The following is a 19832-nucleotide window of genomic DNA, read 5'->3' on the forward strand; positions in this document are numbered from 1 at the left end:
AATGAGAGGGAATTTGATGATGGTGAGGACAATATGAGTGAGGTTGATGTTCTGGAGCTTGTTGATATTAAGGGAGAGGAGGTATTGGAGTTGTTAAAATACATTAGGACGGGTAAGTCCCCGGGCCCTGACGGAATATACCCCAGGCTGCTCCATGAGGCGAGGGAAGAGATTGGTGAGCCTCTGGCTAGGATCTTTATGTCCTCATTGTCCACAGGAATGGTACCGGAGGACTGGAGGGAGGCAAATGTTGTCCCCTTATTCAGAAAAGGTAGTAGGGATAGTCCGGGTAATTATAGACCAGTGAGCCTTACGTCTGTGGTGGGAAAGCTGCTGGAAAAGATTCTTAGAGATGGATCTATGGGCATTTAGAGAATCATGGTCTGATCAGGAACAGTCAGCATGGCTTTGGGAAGGGCAGATCGTGTCTAACAAGCCTGATAGAGTTCTTTGAGGAGGTGACCAGGCATATAGCTGAGGGTAGTGCAGTGGATGTGATCTACATGGATTTTAGTAAGGCATTTGACAAGGTTCCACATGGTAGGCTTATTCAGAAAGTCAGAAGGCATGGGATCCAGGGATGTTTGGCCAGGTGGATTCAGAATTGGCTTGCCTGCAGAAGGCAGAGGGTTGTGGTGGAGGGAGTACATTCAGATTGGAGGATTGTGAGTAGTGGTGTCCCACAAGGATCTGTTCTGGGACCTCTACTTTTCGTGATTTTTATTAACGACCTGGATGTGGGGATAGAAGGGTGGGTTGGCAAGTTTGCAGATAACACAAAGGTTGGTGGTGTCGTAGATAGTGTAGAGGATTGTCAAAGATTGCAGAGAGACATTGATAGGATGCAGAAGTGGGCTGAGAAGTTTCGATGGAGTTCAACCCGGAAAAGTGTGAGGTGGTACACTTTGGAAGGACAAACTCCAAGGCAGAGTACAAAGTAAATGGCAGGATACTTGGTAGTGTGGAGGAGCAGAGGGATCTGGGGGTACATGTCCACAGATCCCTGAAAGTTGCCTCACAGGTGGATAGGGTAGTTACGAAAGCTTATGGGGTGTTAGCTTTCATAAGTCGAGGGATAGAGTTTAAGAGTTGCGATGTAATGATGCAGCTCTATAAAACTCTGGTTAGGCCACACTTGGAGTACTGTGTCCAGTTCTGGTCGCCTCACTATAGGAAGGATATGGAAGCATTGGAAAGGGTAAAGAGGAGATTCACCGGGATGCTGCCTGGTTTAGAGAGTATGGATTATGATCAGAGATTAAGGGAGCTAGGGCTTTACTCTTTGGAGAGAAGGAGGATGAGAGGAGACATGATAGAGGTATACAAGATATTAGGAGGAATAGATAGAGTGGATAGCCAGCGCCTCTTCCCCAGGGCACCACTGCTCAATACAAGAGGACATGGCTTTAAGGTAAGGGGTGGGAAGTTCAAGGGGATATTGGAGGAAGGTTTTTTATTCAGAGAGTGGTTGGTGCATGGAATGCACTGCCTGAGTCAATGGTGGAGGCAGATACACTCGTGAAGTTTAAGAGACTATTAGACAGGTATATGGAGGAATTTAAGGTGGGGGTTATATGGGAGGCAGGTTTTGAGGGTTGGCACAACATTGTGGGCTGAAGGGCCTGTAATTTGCTATACTATTCTATGTTCTATGTTGTATGATGTGGGGATCATGGTCTTTCCATGATTGTTCTTGGCAGATTTTTTCACAGAAATGGTTTGCTGCTGCTGCTTTCTGGGCAGTGTCTTTACAAAATAGAGGACCCCAGCCATTATCAGTACTCTTCAGAGATTGCCTGGAATCTGTGGTCGCTTAACCAGGACTTGTGATATGCACCAGCTGCTCATACGACCATCTGTCACCTCCATTGGCTTCATGTGACCCAGTTTGGGGGGAGGGTTCTTAAGCAGGTACCACACCATGCCCAAGGGTGACCTGCAGGCTAGTAGAGGGAAGGAGTGTCTTACTCTTCCTTTGTCTGAGACGTACAGTGTCTCCACACCGCCACCCAAAGTAGAGATTGAAATGTACAAATGGAGGATTGCTACAGTACAATGTAAAGGATATGTCCAAGCAGAAGAATTAAAATTTCTTTCACGCAAACACTGGGAAGAATAAAATGTTGCTTTTAGTCTCTGCACAATCTAACTACTGAACTACTCTCTCTCTCTTGCTTGCTCTTGCTGTCTATCGTTTTGCAGCCCAGTCCAGATCCCACAACAAGCTTTGATAGCCTTCCTCATTGTCCACGACACCCCATTCTTGGTGACATCTGCATAGTTGCTGATCCAGCTTACCACATTATCATCCAGATTGTTGCTATAAACGGCAAACAACAACGGACCCAGTATGGATCCATATATTACACCACTGGTCACAGGTCTCCAGTCGGCGAGGAATCCATTTATTACCACGCTGCCTTCCCCTGCGAAGTCAATGTCTAATCAAACTTACTACCTCATTTTAAACGTCAAGTGACTGAACCTCCTTGACCAACTCCCATGCGTGACCTTGTCAAAGACCTTGCTAAAGTCCATGTAGGCAACATCCACTGCCTTTCCAGTCATCAACGTTCTAGGTAACTTCTTCAAAAAACCCTAAAATTGTCTAGACGGGACATACAATGCATGAAGCTTTGTTGACTATCCCTAATCAGTTCCTGTATATTCAAATTATAAATAATTTCAAATTTTAAATATATTTCAAATAGTGCCTTCCAGTAACTCACCCACTATTGATAGCATGCTTACCGGTCTATAATTTCCCAGCTTTATTCTTAGAGCCTTTCTTAAGCAATGGAGCAACAATAGCTATTGTCCAATTCTCTGGGATCTCACTTGTGGCTAAGGATGTTTTAAATACCTCTGTAAGGGCCCCTGCACTTTCTTTACTAGCTTACAGTGTTCCCTTGGACCTTGTGGGAAGCTATTAGGCCCTGGTGTTTATCCACCCTAATTTGCCTCAAGACACGTCCTCCACTGTAATTCTTACATAGCAGCTGACCTCACTACTGTTTTGTCTCACTTCTATAGACTTTGTGTCCATCTCTCCTGTAATACAGATGCAATAAATCTATTTAAGATCTTCCCCATTTGTTTTGACTCCATGCATAGATAACCACGCTGATCTTCAAAAGGACCAATTTGGTCCTTTGCTATCCTTTTGCTCTTAATACTGTATATTTGGAGAAGCCCTCAGGATACTCCTTCACCTTGTCTGCTAGAGCAACCACATGCCTTCTTTTAGCCCTTCTGATTTCCTTCTTAAGTGTTCTTTTACATTTCTTGAGTAAATTGCCTCATTTGTTCCTTGCTACCTATATCTGATATGCACCACCTTCTTAACCAGGACCTCAATATCTCTTGAAAACCAAGGTTCCCAAAACATATTATTTCTCTTCTTTTATTCTGACAGAAACATACAAATGTTTTTTGTATGTTCTGATACAAAAAATGTCTTTTTATCTCAGATTCATTTTTATCCATTAACTTCATATCCCTTCGTTCCTTTAATGTCTCATTATTTTATCTTTTTCTGTCTTAAGTCTATTCAGTGGCTGACTCTCTAGTGCTATCATAGGTAGTAATTCCATAGATTTACCACAGTAAGGGTGAAGGCATTTATCCTAGTTTCTCTGAGATTCTGACCGGATAATTGCACCCATCACCAAGGTTGTCTCTTTCCACTTTCTGTATTTGCCTTTACCAGTGGATTCATGCTTTTATTGTTACCCATAAATTTAAAGCTCTGTGTTCCTATTCTAATTCAAACCATGTTTCTTTCATACATAACCATGTGCTGTCCTCCTACATTGTGTTTTGACCTAACAATGCACCAGTTGTAAAAATCTTCATTGTTGCCTTCTGATGCTTCCGGATCCTCACCATTATGTATCTGCAATCTCATGCAGTCCTATATACTTCAAAATCTCAATGTTCCTCCTCCCCTTGGCTTCTTGTATATACTTATTGCTCTGCCAATTGGAAGCATGCTTCAGCCCTAATAACTCTTTATCTAGCTCGTGATTGTGTATTATTTTGACTTTCCTACAAAATGCCATATAACACTTTATTAATAGCCATTTATAAATATAGGTCATTGTTGTAGACTTGGAATTGAAAGTTGATTGCAAGCAATTGAATAATGTAGTCAGTCAAAAAATATGTCTCCAAATCGTTTACTATTTACATGAAACTGTGCTATTTACTTCACTGATTGTTTTCGTTAAAGCTGAACAATTAATATTCCTGTCCGTAACTGGGTTGCCAAACCAGCAGAAATGGACCACTTAGTTGGAGTCTGGTTTAACAGAAACTAATAAAGTTTTATTAAAGAAATAAGTAACACAGTACTCTAATCGTAAGGATATAAATGCAGCAGGTTAGCAATGATAAAACAGACATGTACACAGAACTAGGGTAATAGGAATCAACCAAGCTCTATCGCAGTCTAGGGGTAAAATGATCAGTCTCAAGTGACGCAGAGTTCAGTTCAGCTTAGTACAGTTCGCAGTAATCGCTGTTGGAGAGAGAGAGAGATATGCAAATCTTATTCAGCAGACCTTTGATGTTCTTCGCAGTTGGCTTTCGGGTGGACCCTTTTTTATGTCTTCTGTGGTCACCGACTGTGACCCCTCCGCTCCGGATACGACCGTTCTTCCGCAGTGAACCCGGCACCCAGGCAAGGGCGGACACACAGACCAGGTTCCCGCCGATCGTACCCTTTCACCCTGTGCGTCTATGGTCGGTTCCCACGACCAGACCTCCAAATTTTCACCAACTTGTGGGGGCACACCGTTCTTCCAGGGTCTCGTTATCTCGTGGTGTGTGTCGTGCCTTAGCGAACCTGTTCTTTTTATCCCCCTGCTGGGGTATCGCCTGTCCATCAAACTTCAAACAGTTCAGGTTCAAAGCAACCGGTCTGTCAATATTCTGAAATGTGTTTCTTTCTCGTTAATCTCTCTCTTCTCTCTTATTAGCATTTTGAATGTTTCTCCATTGTCTCACTTATCTCTCTCTCATTAGCATCAATCTTCTGATAACCTGGTTTTTCGTCACACCCCTATCCTTCAAAGGATTTTTACCGGAGTAAAAATTATGGGCATGAATACATTATTAGATACACACTAATATACATGGTCATCAGCTATTCGGCTAATACAGAGAACTTTAAGTTTTCAACACCTTGACAAACAGTCAACAATCACATTTTTCGTTCCTTTTATATGTTTTATTTTGATATCAAATTCCTCTAAGACCAGGCTCCAACTTAGCAACCTTTTGTTTTTATCCTTCATAGTGGCCAAAAACACTAATGGGTTGTGATCAGTGTATATTATCAGTGGTTTCCGTGCCGGACAAATACAACAAAGGTTGTCCCACACAAACTTCGCATTCTTTTGTAGGAGCTTGTTTTTCATTTGCACCATTGCTCTTGCATGCTGATCTTTGGAGTTTGTCAGGAATGGTAGCACAGAATGCATTTATCTCCTCTTTTTTATTCAGGTTGCTAAGGGCAGTTTTTTTCTTCGCATCTATTGTCCTATCGTTGCATAACGGTTAATCAAAATTGGACAGGAAATGAAGCTCCAAACCTTTTAGAAAAGACTTGGTGCTTCAACCTACGATGCATTTATTTACAAGCATTATAGTGTTGAGGTGATTTTTTTATACCCTTATTCTACTCAATAGTTCTGTGAGGGGGAAAAAAAGGAATTGAAAATTTTGATTTCTTTTGGTGACGTAAACAGCAGCGATCTTTGATACTGTAAAATCTATTATTAAACCATAAGCTTGACATTTGACATCCATATCCACATTACAGCAAAACAAATAAAATCGGAAGTGTTTTGGTAAATGACACGTTCACACAAAACAAATCCCCTATTATTTCAGGTTAAAGATGCCTTCACCCTGAATTTTCTGTGGACCAGCCCACTACATGACATGAACAGAATTTATGAACCACATCTAATTATAAAGTTCAATGTCAATCCTGGTTCAAGGATAAATGTACTACAAATTGTACATTAACATTAATAGATTGAAAATTAAAGCAGCACAGAAACAAGCCCAACTCATTCATACTGACCTACGTGCCTTTCTAATTCTATTTGGTTAATATTCTGCCATTAACCCTGTACTCTGCTTTCAAGTTCAACCTTCCAAAGCGTATCACTTCACACTTTTCCGGATTGAAGTCCACTGGCATTTCTCAGCCCTGCTCTGCATCCAACCCATGTCCTGTTTTAACCTACAACAATCTTCTACAGTGTAGAATAATCTGTGTTATCCACAACACCACCAATCTTTGTGTCATCTACAGATTTACTAACCCACCTTTCCACTTTCTCATCTAAATCGTTTATAAGAATCAAAGAGTGTGGGTGTCCCACAGTGGCGGCGCCAGAGATTTTTTCTTGCTGGTGCTACAGTGGGGCTGAATTATTCGGTGATGGTGCTGAGGGATGTACCCTATGGTAATATGTATTCGCAAGGCCAGACGCGTGGCGTTCAGAAGTCAGTTTCAAGCATTATGTGCCTCCTATAAATGCCTCTGTTGATTCACAAGCAACAGCAATTGATAAATATGATATAGAAGTGAACTGTGACAGTGTCAACAGCATCGGAGACAACCCGGGCTACACAGAGCATAAACAAACAAACCAAAAGGGCATCCGACCCACAGCGCACAACATGAATCACACACCAATCCCGCAATCAGCATCAAATTTGTGTTTTTCAACTGAAAAACACAACTCTAACCCACAATGTCCACTGCTATTCGCACTACATGGACAGACAATGCCAAAAGATACACTGTTATTAAAGTCAAATAAGGCAAACAACAGATGCAAGGCTTTACCAGGACAAATCGTACTCAGACCATGCAATACCTCAATTAATTCGGCTACTGAATTTAAAACAAAAATCAATAGAATCACCACTTAGAAGTCTAAGCAAAACCACTAGGCTTAATAGCAGTAAATGTAATAGTTTAGGATTTGCAGGAAACTTAAGGACTATGGGGTATCTACCACAAAATAATGATAATAATCAGCATTATTCTGGGCCCAAATTTAAGAAAAAAACATCAACTGCACTCACCATTCATGTCTTCAGAGAGGCACAATCCATCTGTTGTTGTGATTGGTGGTGAAAGCATCAATGATTTTCTGGATGTCAAGTGCCTTGGTCCTCCGGCTGTTTATGGCCAACCAGGTCAAGTTGCTGCTCCGAGCATCGCTGCTGCTATTGCTTAGGTAGTTTTTGAGACGTCTGAGGCAAGAGAAACTCGGTTTGCATGAGGCAGGTGTCACAGGTAGAGTCAGTGATAATGCAGATTAGTTTGTATAAATCTATAAATGCATCACGGTCAGGTCTCATTAGAGCTAGAAATTCCACTGTGTCATTCACTGTCTGCCCTTGCTTTTGTTTTGTTTCCAGCAGATGCCGAACCTGATGTAGCTCTGCAGTCAGGTTCACTTCAGACACTCCACAGTATTGGGTCATTGGCCACAGACAATTCTTGTCTAGGAAGAACTTGTGTTTGTGTGACTCAATGCTGAGACTGCAGTCAGAAAACCCTCAGTCTCAATTAAGAACCGTCTTTTCATTTCAGTCAGAAGTCTGTCTATAACTGGATAGAAACAGTGCTTGCGAAGGTCATCAGAGGATATGACAGGTGTGCGTTCAGTTTGGGCTTCAAAAACAAAATCATGTAGGCGTGGCTGGGCCTGTCTCCTTTCATGTGGTCTGCTCTGTATACCGGTCTTAACGCACAGGTCCCTAGCTCTTGCCTGAATTTCACACCATGATTTCTCTCCCTGTTTTGCTGAGAGTGCATTGATAATAGACTGAGCCAAGTCCACCGCGGATGAAAGCCCCAAACTGGGAAATTGTAGCTGGTCTGACATGAACTTGGTGACTCGGAATAAATCCTCAAACACAGTAAGAAGTAAAGCAAACTGCTCGTCAATCAGTCCATTTACAGCTCTGGCCTTCGTTTTCCTCCGTGCATTTGGTTGACCCATAATATCCTGCAGTGTAGCTAGAATGGCAGGGAGTGATTTGCTTATAGCCCACAAAGCTGTATACTGCCATGCCCAGCATGTATCTGACAATTTCTTCAACTCCATGGGCTGTGCAGTTGATTCCAGTTCTCTTGGTTTCTTCATGAAAAGATCGTGGGCAACAGAGTTTGAAAAGAAGTTGTAAAGCAGCTGCACAGTTTCAAAAAACTCACCCGCCCACTTGTTGTACCTTGCTCACAACATCCACTAAAACAAGGTTAAGTCTGTGAACATGGCAGTGCATATATGATGCCTGCGGGATCTCTTTCCTTAACCTCTCTTGTACCCTGTTATTGCACCCGGACATCACTGCCGCCCTGTCATAACACTGACCTATACACGTGTTCTTATCAATAACACACTGGGTGAGTGTCTGTTCAATGCTTTTGAGAAGCGACTCTTTGTGTCCAACCATTCTGCTGGAGTGAAGTGCAAGAATTCTTCAAGCACTGTTTCGTTATTCAAATACCGCACCACCACTGATATTTGCTCCTTTTTACTCAAGTCTTTACTGTCATCCACCATGATGGCAAAATGTCCAGCCTCCTTGATTTCTGCACTTATTTGACGTCTGACCATATCTGACATAATACGCATAATTTCATTTTGGATATCGTGATGGGTATTTTTTTGCATTTCCAGGATTGTCCTCTATTTTTTAGCTACAGTCTTATCAAACTGTCCAATTACAATGAGCAACTCAACAAAGTCTCCCTTATTGCCAGATCCATCATTCTCCCGGTGTCCTCGCTGGGCAATGCCATGGCACGCAGTATAGCGTAGAGACTCAACCACTGCTCTCATATACTCACGATTTTCTTGGACAATCTTTGCATGTCCTTTGTCAAGCATATTTCCCAATCTTGAACCGTCTTGTTTTCTCAATCTGAATTCGGCCCATGCCTCCATAGCAAACTTATAAGCTGCACTTACATGGTGGATTATGAAAGCTGTTGTAGCTTTCCACCAGTTGCGGTAACCAGTGACAGTGAAGGTAGACTTAGAGTGGAACCCATGTCCTCCACACAGGAAATGCCTGCATGCGAAGCAGAATGTAATATCTTTCGTGATCGAATATTCCAGCCAGTCAAACCAGCCACGAATAAAACTCCTTTGCTAATTGCCAAACTGTTGCGAGCAGCGAAAGATACTTTTTCAATGCTGGCCGACGGGGTCCTTCCTCAGGCTGCTGGCTAACATCGCTAACAGTATTCCCACTAGCACTAAGAGCAGCTTCATCCACGTTCTGTTCCGAATCCCGCTCATTTCTTGTTCCTCTGCTTCGCCCTCACACTCCTTCGGTGAACTGCTGTCGTCCTCATCCCCACTCACTTCTTTCTGCATGTCACTTTCAATTAAGACAGGCTCAGGCTGAGACACCACTGATTCCTCTGAATCAGGTCGTTTTCTCATTAAAAATCGATCCATTTTTCAAGCCGGCCAAAATAATGCATATGCCAGGCCCATTCTAGCTTGTAAAAGCACAATGTCTGTTTGTGTGTGTGTGGCATCCGTTAGTCTCGGGAGACCACGGATCTGCGCCTGGATGTATACTATCAATCTCTCTCGTGAGTGAGAGTGAGTGACATCACTACCTTAAGTGATCATATATCAGCTTAACTGATCTGAGGACAGCAACGACAAGACATTGACAACGAACGAATAAGCAGAAGTGTAGAGTGTACAAATTTCAGTTAATTTCTTGGTGGCGCTATTGCAATTTCTGCTGGTGCTATAGCACCACCTTAGCGCCGCCCCTGGTGTCCCAGAACACCACTCGTCATGGACCTTAAGGCAATAGTCGCTTCATCTGCTACCACCCTCTGGCTTCTGTGGGCAGGCCATGTTGAATCACAGCCAAATTTCTCTAATTTCCATGCCTCTTGACTTCCTGAATGAGTTTACCATGGGGAACTTTATTTTATGCCTTATTAAGATCCATATAGACCACATCTATCACCCTACATTCATCATTTTTTTTGTCATTTCCTCTGAGAATTCAGTAAGGCTTCTGAGCCACGACCTGCCCTTTACAAAGCTATGCCAACTATCCCTAATGATTCTGTGTTTCCAAATGCTTGTAAATCCTGTCTTTAAGAATCCTCTTAGTTTGCCCACCATTGATGTAAGTATAATTCCCAGAATTATCCCTATTTCCTTTCTTGAACAAAAGAATAACATTTGCCACCTTCCAGTCTTCTAGAGTGTTCCTATGAGCAGTGAAGACACAAAGATCATTGTGATAAGCACTGCAATCTCTTCCCTCACTTCCTGTAGTAACTTGAGGTATATCCTGTCCGGCCCTGGGGACTTGTCTATCTTAATACTTTACAAAGGTTCTAGCATAACCTCCTTCTTAACTTGGCATATTTCAGCATATTAGTCTGTCTTTACTGATTTCACATTCGTCAAGTTTCCTCCTACTGGTGAATACTGAAGCAAATTATTCATTATGGACCTCCCCTACCTTCTCCAACGTGAGGTACATATCTCCTCCTTTATCCCGATCAGTCTAGTTATCCTCCTTTTCTTTACGTATGTGTAGAATGCCTTGGGTTTACTTTAGTCCTACTCGTGACCTTCTCATGACCTGTTTTAAGTCTCCTATGTCTCTTCTTAAGTTCCTTCCTGGCTACCTTATAATTCTCAAGTCTGATCCTTGCTTCCTAAACTTTAAGTACGCTTCCTTCTTCCTCTAGTTCCATCTCTCTTGTCAACCATAGTTCCTTCACCCTACCATCCTCTTCTCGTCTCAGTGGGAGAAACCTATCCAGAACCCCATGCAAGTGCTCCCTAAGCAACCTCCATATTTCCATTGTACATTTCCGTGAATACATCTGTTTCCAACTTATGCTAACAAGTTCCTGCCAAATAGTATCATAATTTGTCCTTCCCCCAAATCAATACTTTTTCATACTGTCTGCTCTTGTCCCTTTCTAAGACTATGCTAAAGGCCAGGGAGTTATGCTTACTGTCTCTGAAATGCTCACCCACTGAGATATCTGTGACCTGACTAGATTCATTGCCTAGTGCTAGATCCAGTAGGGCCTCATCTTTGGTCAGCCTGTCCACATGTTTTGTCAGAATTCTTGATATCCCTATCAAATTCTGCCCCATCTGTGGCTTTAGCACTTAAGGAGGTGTAAGTCAATATTAGAGAAGTTGAAGACTATAATCCTGTTATTTTTGCACCATTGCAAAATCTGCCTTATGATCTGCTCCTCAGCATCTACCCCCTTGGAAGGGATTCCATAGAAAGCTTCCAGCAGTGATTGCTCCCTTACTGCTCCTGACTTCCACCCATACTGATTCAGTAGACAATCCTTTCCCAATGCCCCCCTTTTCTGCAGCTGTGATACTGTCCCTGATTAGCAATGCCAGTCCTCCACTTTTTAGCTTCCCACCCTGAAACACGTAGCAGTCATTCCTGTCCTGTGAGAGCTGTCTCTGTAATGGTCACAGTGTTGTAATTCCATATACTATCCATGCTCAAGGTCATCACCCTTGTTCCTTATACTCCTTGCATTAAAGTTAACACATTTCAATCTATTCTTTTTCTCACATAGTGTAAAGCTTCTTGAGTAGTATTGGAGCTATACTCATTCAGGCAAGTGGAAAGTACTCTTATCAAGCCTCTGGCTTGAATTTAGAAAACAAGTGGAGAATATTCCATCACGTATTGTCTTGAAGATTGTTAAAAGAAATTGGCATCCTTTGATCTCCTCTTGTAACCACCGTATTTAGTGGCCAGTCTAGTTGAGATTCTGGGCAGTGGTGATAGAGGATTGGCATGTTCAGTAGGGGGTTCTGACCTTAAGATGAGGGAAGGTCATTAATTAAGCAGTTTAAGATAGTTAGGCATAGGTACTACCTGGAGAATCCTAGGGTTGTGATTATTGATCTGTCAACCGTAACCGACCTCCTTTGTGTTGGGTATGATTCCAACTATTGGAATGTTTCCTCTGACATCCATTGACTTTGAGTTTATTAAGGTTCCTTGATGCCATTCTTAGTCAAGTACTTCAAAATCAATGACTTTGTCATTGTTGATAAAGTAAGCACTTTATCATAGTCACTTTCATTGCCTCAGGGATTCAGCTTTTCGGTCTGTGTTTGTACCAATGCTGCAGTGAGGTTGAGATGTAGTACTTACTGCCTGGTAGTAATGTTGAAAATACGTCTATCACTTTCATAGTTGAGATGAGACTGATTGGACAATGAGTATATGGATTGGATTTGACAAAGGTTTTGAAAACAAGATACAACAGGGCAATTTTTCACATCATCAAGTTGATACCCCCTCACTGAATTTAGTTGTTATTTAATAATAAATTTCAAAGTTACAATTAACTACTCTGTTAAAAGAATGAACAATTTAGAGAAGCAGAACTTTCAGACTCTAATAGGAATTATGTATCTGGATAAACAGTTTGCAACTGTGAAGTAAATTATGCCCAAACCACTGAATCTGAAAGGATTGTCTTTCTTTAAAGAACTTGGGGTTTACTTGCAATATTTTGATTTTTACATTACCACTGTTATTCCTGGTGCATAAAAACAAATATATGAAGAAATTTTTTTTGTTTGTTTCTGCACATAATGGCACTAATCATTTTGTCCAGTAGCTGATTTTTAGTTCATTGGTGTCCTGAAACTAAATAGAAGATATCAATATTTCCATTGACAGTACAATTATTGGATTGGTGAATCAGATTGTTCAGTACATTATAACCTTGTTTGTAATAATAAATTTGAATGAACAAGCATGCCACGAGGAATGTACTCAATGGAAATTCCCATATTGCGAACATGAAAACAGACAACACACACAATGTGCTGGAGGAGCTTGCAGGTGAGGCAACATCCAAGGATGGTCTATGAGTGCAGACATCCTCATTATTTTTAAATTTAAAGTAATCCACACAATTTATAACTAGACATCAGGATTTATTTCATTGTCTGGCTGACAAATTTTGTTTACTTAAATATATGGCATAAATATATTTCATTTTTATTTCTCCTTTGTTTTCTTCTTGGAATGTAAACTTTAGCTGGAAGTATTTATCCATCAGGACAACCAGCTGAAAATTCCAGCTTTGGTCTCACTTCACATGATTACCAATAGATAATTTAGTTTTGTCAAATATGATTATATTCACTTTTTTTGTTGAAGGCTTAAGAAAACCACGATGTTAACAAATAGAGATTGTGATTGAGTTATGTGTTTAGTGAAGTTACCAGAGTTTCCAATAATCATGTTTACTTCTTGCATATTGAGTTCCTGGAGCACATCACTAGCTATCCGGAACAACATCAACAGTGAATACTGGATAACACAGCTATCTTGATTGCTTAAGTATTCAATTAATTAAAAATGAGAGAATTATGTCTTACGAATTTTAATACAGGTTAAAACAGTAGGACAATGTCAGAAAGTGTTACGAATATTGAAATGATTTCTCTTATTTTTGTGTATAATGCTTCCCCGGCTGTCCGTTAATTTCTCATTAAATTATAATGTATGCTTGAGGAAGTTCCCACACAAAAAAAGACTTGTTAGTGAATTGAGTCCCATGGAATTAAAGGGGCATGAATAATTAACTGACTAAAAGGCACAAAGCAGAAAACTGATGAATGGATTTTTAAAAACATTGAAGGATGGGTAGACAAATGGTATTCCTAAAGTGTTCATGCTTGGACTTTTATTTTTGATGTTTTGATGCTATGGATGCATATAGTAAGATTTATCTCTTTATGGATGAAAGCAAAGTTTGGAAAGAAAAGACTGCAAGAGGACATAGGCTGGCAGAATAGCAGACAAGTGACCAATAAAATTTAATGCAGAGAAATGTGAGGTGATACATTGTGGTAGAATGAGTAATCAGTGGTGATCAAGGCTAAATGACAATAAATTCTAAATAAAATGTAGGCCATTCTAGTCACTGCTCCTCAAGATTTCAGCAACAAAATTAGAATAGAGAAGACTGGGTTGGTTTCCTTGGAGTGAAAACTGTTGATAAGATAATTGAAAGGAGTGAACAAGATGATAACTAGATTGAATATGGCAAATAATGGGAAGCTATTCCTATTAGTTAATTTAAAGACAAGATGTTGAATATTGGACAAAATTTACGTGGGAGATCTGAGGATCCACATAGGAGTTGAAACTTGAAACACTGTAAAGGTGATTGTAATAAAGTTAACCAAGGCTTTTTAAAGGACTTGAAAAGCTGTGGCAAATGGGATAGGTGGGATTTGTCTATGCAGATTCAACATGCCATAACAATGATATAGCAGAGCTGGAAAGGTTAGGAACAAATTAAAGGAAAAATATATGTACTGTATGTAAATTAATGGTTTGTTTGTCTTGCAGGTTTGCTAATTAGATATTTTGGGGACAGATCAACTTTCTTTGCAGAATAGACTCTATGAAATCGATTCCCTCTGAGCAAGGGTCCTGGATACTTGAGTGTGCTTTTTGGAAGTGGGAAGTGCAAGCCTAGCCTGAGAAACAATCTATGGTTGCTTGACTCCAAAGAAACCACACTTCTGGCTAGAATATGTGCATTCCCAGCCAACAGCATTGTTTCCCAGGAATCCATAGCCCTTATGCCTCTTGGAGTCATGACTCTTGCTGTTGTCCATGGAGCTGTTCCAAGATATATATGGGTGCAAGTTTTACCTTTGCTGAAACGGGGGACCGACTTTAAAATATCCATGTTGTCAACTAAATTAATATTTTTATAAACCAAGTAAATGATTTAGCAGTAATTAATATAAAAATAGAGAGTACATTAACTAATATTTTAGTTGTTCCATTTTAATCAAATTTTGTACCTGGTAATATTCAGTTTCATGTATTTACTATATAGAAAGGATCTTATTTCATGTTTGGTTCAGTGGGCTCAACTAAGTTCTTGACTCAGCTCATTGTCTGGGATCTTTCATTGCTGCTGCTTGTTTATCCAGAAATCTTTGTGACCATACATACTTTACATGTAACATTTGCTCTTTTGATATGTACGTGTGCCAAACTTTAGTGAGGTTATATGTTTGAATTATGATTATGTAGAAGTTTGTCAGTCACAAAAAATGAATTTGGGTTAAGTGTACATGTTTTTATTGCCGTGGGAATGTAATTTCTCTTACCTCTAGCATATCAAACTCCTGATGTAAGTGAAAGAAGACCTGTTTTTCATCAGTTAACATGGAGAAGATGCAGAAGGGAGCAGTTTGTTTGTCTGACAAGTTTGTTAATCAGATAGTTATGGTTCAAGTGAGTGACATGAACACTGAGGTGTTGAGAGGAAATAGTCAAAAAAAGAACATTTGCAATTATCATAACAGATGTGGCAAAGTTTTTGTGCATGTCTTGTGTTTCATTTATGGTTTACTCTAATTATACTGATGAGTGATGATTTTTCTGTAACTGCAAACAGACTCCTTAATGTAAATTAACTGATTATGTGGAAGAGAGTGTCAGCAGCATCTATTTAAAATGTTACTTCAGCTTTAAATGTGCTGCCTTTTTTGCTACTGGATAGTTCTCCCCGTAAGTAAACTTTATTTTACTACATCAACTTCTCTACACTCTCTTTTTCGGCAAATCCTATCTCCATTACTAAAGCCTTCATCAGGTCTACGACCTGAAAGCACCAAATGTGCAATGCACCTTTTTTTATTCTACTTTCTTAAAAAGATTTGTGACTATTTTAATGTTGCAAATGGTCATGGTGCTCCCTTCCTCCAGTGATGGATTGTGGCTGCTGGCAATCTACTTGCATTTTCAGGATACTTCTGAAGTAATTTAGTAAAACAGTTGTTTGCATATCAGTATTTCAACAGGGAAGTTGCCATTACAAACCGAAGACAGGCTGGGTGAGTGGGCAGATGCATGGCAGATGCAGTTTAATGTGGATAAATGTGAGGTTATCCACTTTGGTGGTAAGAACAGGAAGGCAGATTATTATCTAAATGGAGTCAAGTTAGGAAAAGGGGAAGTACAACGAGATCTAGGTGTTCTTATACATCAGTCACTGAAAGCAAGCATGCAAGTACAGCAGGCAGTGAAGAAAGCTAAGGCATGTTGGCCTTCATAACAAGGGGAATTGAATATAAGAGCAAAGAGGTCTTTCTGCAGCTGTACCGGGCCCTGGTGAGACCACACCTGGAGTACTGTGTGCAGTTTTGGTCTCCAAATTTGAGGAAGGACATTCTTGCTATTGAGGGAGTGCAGCGTAGGTTCACAAGGTTAATTCCCGGGATGGCGGGACTGTCATATGTCGAAAGATTGGAGTGACTGGGCTTGTATACTCTGGAATTTAGAAGGCTGAGAGGGGATCTTATTGAAATATGTAAGATTATTAAGGGATTGGACACGGTGCAGACAGGAAGCATGTTCCCGCTGATGGGTGAGTCTAGAAGCAGAGGCCACAGTTTAAGAATAAGGGGTAGGCCATTTAGAACGGAGTTGAGGAAAAACTTTTTCACCCAGAGAGTGGTGGATATATGGAATGCTCTGCCCCAGAAGACTGTGGAGGCCAAGTCTCTGGATGCTTTCAAGAAAGAGATGGATAGAGCTCTTAAATATAGCGGAATCAAAGGTTATGGGGGTAAGGCAGGAACTGGATACTGATTGTGGATGATCAGCCATGATCACAGTGAATGGTGGTGCTGGCTTGAAGGGCCAGATGGCCTACTCCTGCACTTATTGTCTATAAGGTGCAAGAGTTACTCCCTGTGGAAAGTAGAGAATTTAAGAAAATGAAATGGAAGAAGGCAGGTCCTATAGCTTAAGTAATCAGGTTCACTTCTGTCTGTTTAATTCTGGAAATCCAATCAATTGCAGTAATATTAATACTAAATATTTACAATTAATATGCTGCACAAATAAATGGTCATAGAGAAAGCCCTGTTACTTTGTGTAGATTTAAAATAGTCAAAAGTATTTCATTTATTTTCAAATAATTTACAGTTCGGTCTATTGACCTTTAACTGTTTATGGCAATGAAAGACAATTTGTTCCTTTCTTGGAACAAAAGGTGGAATTTGCCCTACCAAAACTAATCTGCAGTAAATTAAAAAGAAAATGCTGGTGATTCTACATTTTGATGAAAAGCCAATGCCCTACTTGATTTGAGTATCTCCTGCATTTTCTGTTGTTGTTTCTGATTTTTAAAATCTGTTTTAGATTACTGATTTGCTATATTTTGATAGCTGTTATTATCCAAATCATAATTTCCCATATCTTCATTATTTCTTGGTTTTGAAAATATTAATTAATTTTACATCTGTACAGCTCAGTAAGTTTTGTATTATCGGTTCCTTGATGGAAGTTGAGAATGTAGAAAATCCATTTTCTATGAAGTGTTTGCTGTTTCCTTAAATACAGAATAAACAATAACCTGTTTTGGAGTGCCTTTAATAAATGTTGCTATTGGATATTGCAAAGTATTTGTATAAAAAATATACTTCTGTATGTTAGTGTATGGCCACTAGAACTGCAAAGAAAAGATTATGATGAAGGTAATTTTCATTTATGGAAGCGGAGAGGAGAAAGGTGATGAGTGAATTCTGCTTATTGCTGAATTTCAAACCCCGAACGTCTATTGAAATAAAAGCAAGAAGAAACAATGGTATTTTAAAATCTTTTTAAATATGTTGAGTAAAGGAAACCAAAACCATCACTCTACCAAATGGGATAAAGTTTTTGAATACCAGGAGGTGTATGAGCTTCTTGCATTCCTGTAAGGTTCAAGGGGTTAAGTGGTGTTTATATTTACTTCGGCTGTTCGGAGGAATTCCCACTCTCCTTTTCCTCTTTCACTGCCCCATCTGAATTTTTCTAGGGTATATGTCTTTGCTTACAATTGAGTAGTCACACCTCATCACTCAAACAGTATGACACATTTTAAAATTTTGGCAGGAATATGATGAAGAGTGGGCCAAAAAAATTCAAAGTGAGAAGTTTCGCTGGCACAACTCTCAGTGGCTGGAAATGGTTGAGAATCGCCAGGTGGATGAAAGTGAGCCATATGTCTATGGTGATGATGGGTTAGAGACGTTTATTCATGAAGGAGACATTCTGGAAAGACCTGATCTTTTCTACAATGCAGGTGAGAAAGCTTGGCAGCATTTAAGCAGATGTTAACAGTTGGAAATGAACGCTTAACTCTACACAACAAAAAAATGTGAGGTTCCTGTTCAAACTTCTAGTAATCAATCCAAAGAATAACTTGTCTTGACTGTTTATGTATGTGTGAAATTATGTTCTGTTTGCATTATCTGGCTCACAATACATTGCTTTGTATTTGTATTTTCCAATATGTTTAAAGCTGGTGATAAAATTTCTGATTTTTGGTGCCATATTTTCATAAGATCATAAGACCTAAGAGCGGAATTAGGCATTTGGTCCATCGAGTCAGCTATGCCATTCAATCATGGCTGATTTATTATTCCTCTCAACGCATTCTCTTGCCTCCTCCCCGTAACCTTTGATGCCCTGACTAATCACGAATGTATCAACCTCTGCTTTAAATATACCTGGTGACTTTGCTTCCATGGCCGTCTGTGGCAATGAATTCCACACATTCACTACCCTCTGGCTAAAGAAATTCCTTCTCATTTCTGTTCTAAATGGATGTCCTTCTATTTTGAGGCTGTGCCCATTGATCACAGAAGCCTCACTCTTGGAAACATTCTCTTCATCTAGGCATTTCAATATTCAATAGGTTTCATTGAGATCCTCCATTATTCTTTGAAACTCCAGCGAGTACACACCCAGAGCCATCAAACATTCCTCTTTCATTTCCAAAATCATTCTTGTGAACGTCCTCTGGACCCTCTCCAATGCCAGCATGTTTTTTTTAGATTATGGGCCCAAAACTGCTCACGAAGCTCCAAGTGTAGTCTGACCAGTGGCTTAAAGTGTCAACATTACATTCTTACTTTTATAATCTAGTCCTCTAAATTAATCCTGGACTTATTTTCCATCTGGCATAGTTTGCATTTTGTTGTTTGATTGTTTGTGGTTTTTGTATTGCTATATTTACGCTCTATTCTTGGTTGGTGCGGCTGTAATGAAACCAAATTTCCCTCGGGATTAATAAAGTATATCTATCTATCTATCTAAGCTATATAAGATGACCAGGTATAACCTACATAAGGCTATTTTAAGAATGAAGAAGAACAATTCTAAGTGTAGTTAGAAATTTGGTGACCCTGTGACTTATGTCTCGAAGGCCAACATCAGAATATCTTTCAAGAGGGTGATATCGTTACAAGGTGTCATGCCTGATGGGTCAGAAAAAGCGGCCAAAAAGTTTCAAACTCAGCCAGCTCCATCATGGGCACTAATTTCCCAGCATTGAGGACATCTTCAAAAGGTCAAAAAGACTGCATCCATCATTGAGGATCCCCATCATCCAGGACATGCCCTCCTCTCATCGAAAAGGCACAGGAACCCAAAGATACACACTCAATATTTTGGGAATAGTTTCTTCCCCTCATTAAGTTTCTAGATGCAAAGTGAACCCATGTACATCATGTCACTATTCCTTTTTCTTTATTTGCTCTCTTCTTGTGCTCCCTATTTAATTGTTATTATATTTTTTCTTATAATAGTTTTTTTATTATGTATTGTACTGTGCCGCTGCTGCAAAACAACAAATTTCATGACAATACTTGTGATATTAAACCTGATTCTGGCTGTAATAATAGGAGACTTGATAAGTAAGAGCATAGACAGGAATCCACATGGCC

The 19832-nt window shown here is 40.0% G+C and overlaps 1 protein-coding gene across 2 annotated transcripts in view; it reads left to right on the forward strand.

Moving 5' to 3' along the window:
* kifap3a (kinesin-associated protein 3a) overlaps positions 1 to 19832 on the forward strand; it is a 239773-nt gene that overhangs the window by 169550 nt on the left and 50391 nt on the right. For both annotated transcript variants that reach the window (XM_072273953.1, XM_072273954.1), the window contains one exon: positions 17998 to 18187. In XM_072273953.1, coding sequence (XP_072130054.1) covers positions 17998 to 18187 — 190 coding nt within the window. The remainder of the gene's footprint in view (positions 1 to 17997; positions 18188 to 19832) is intronic.

Source organism: Mobula birostris, chromosome 12, assembly GCF_030028105.1.
Source record: "Mobula birostris isolate sMobBir1 chromosome 12, sMobBir1.hap1, whole genome shotgun sequence".
Classification (NCBI taxonomy): Eukaryota; Metazoa; Chordata; class Chondrichthyes; order Myliobatiformes; family Myliobatidae; genus Mobula; species Mobula birostris.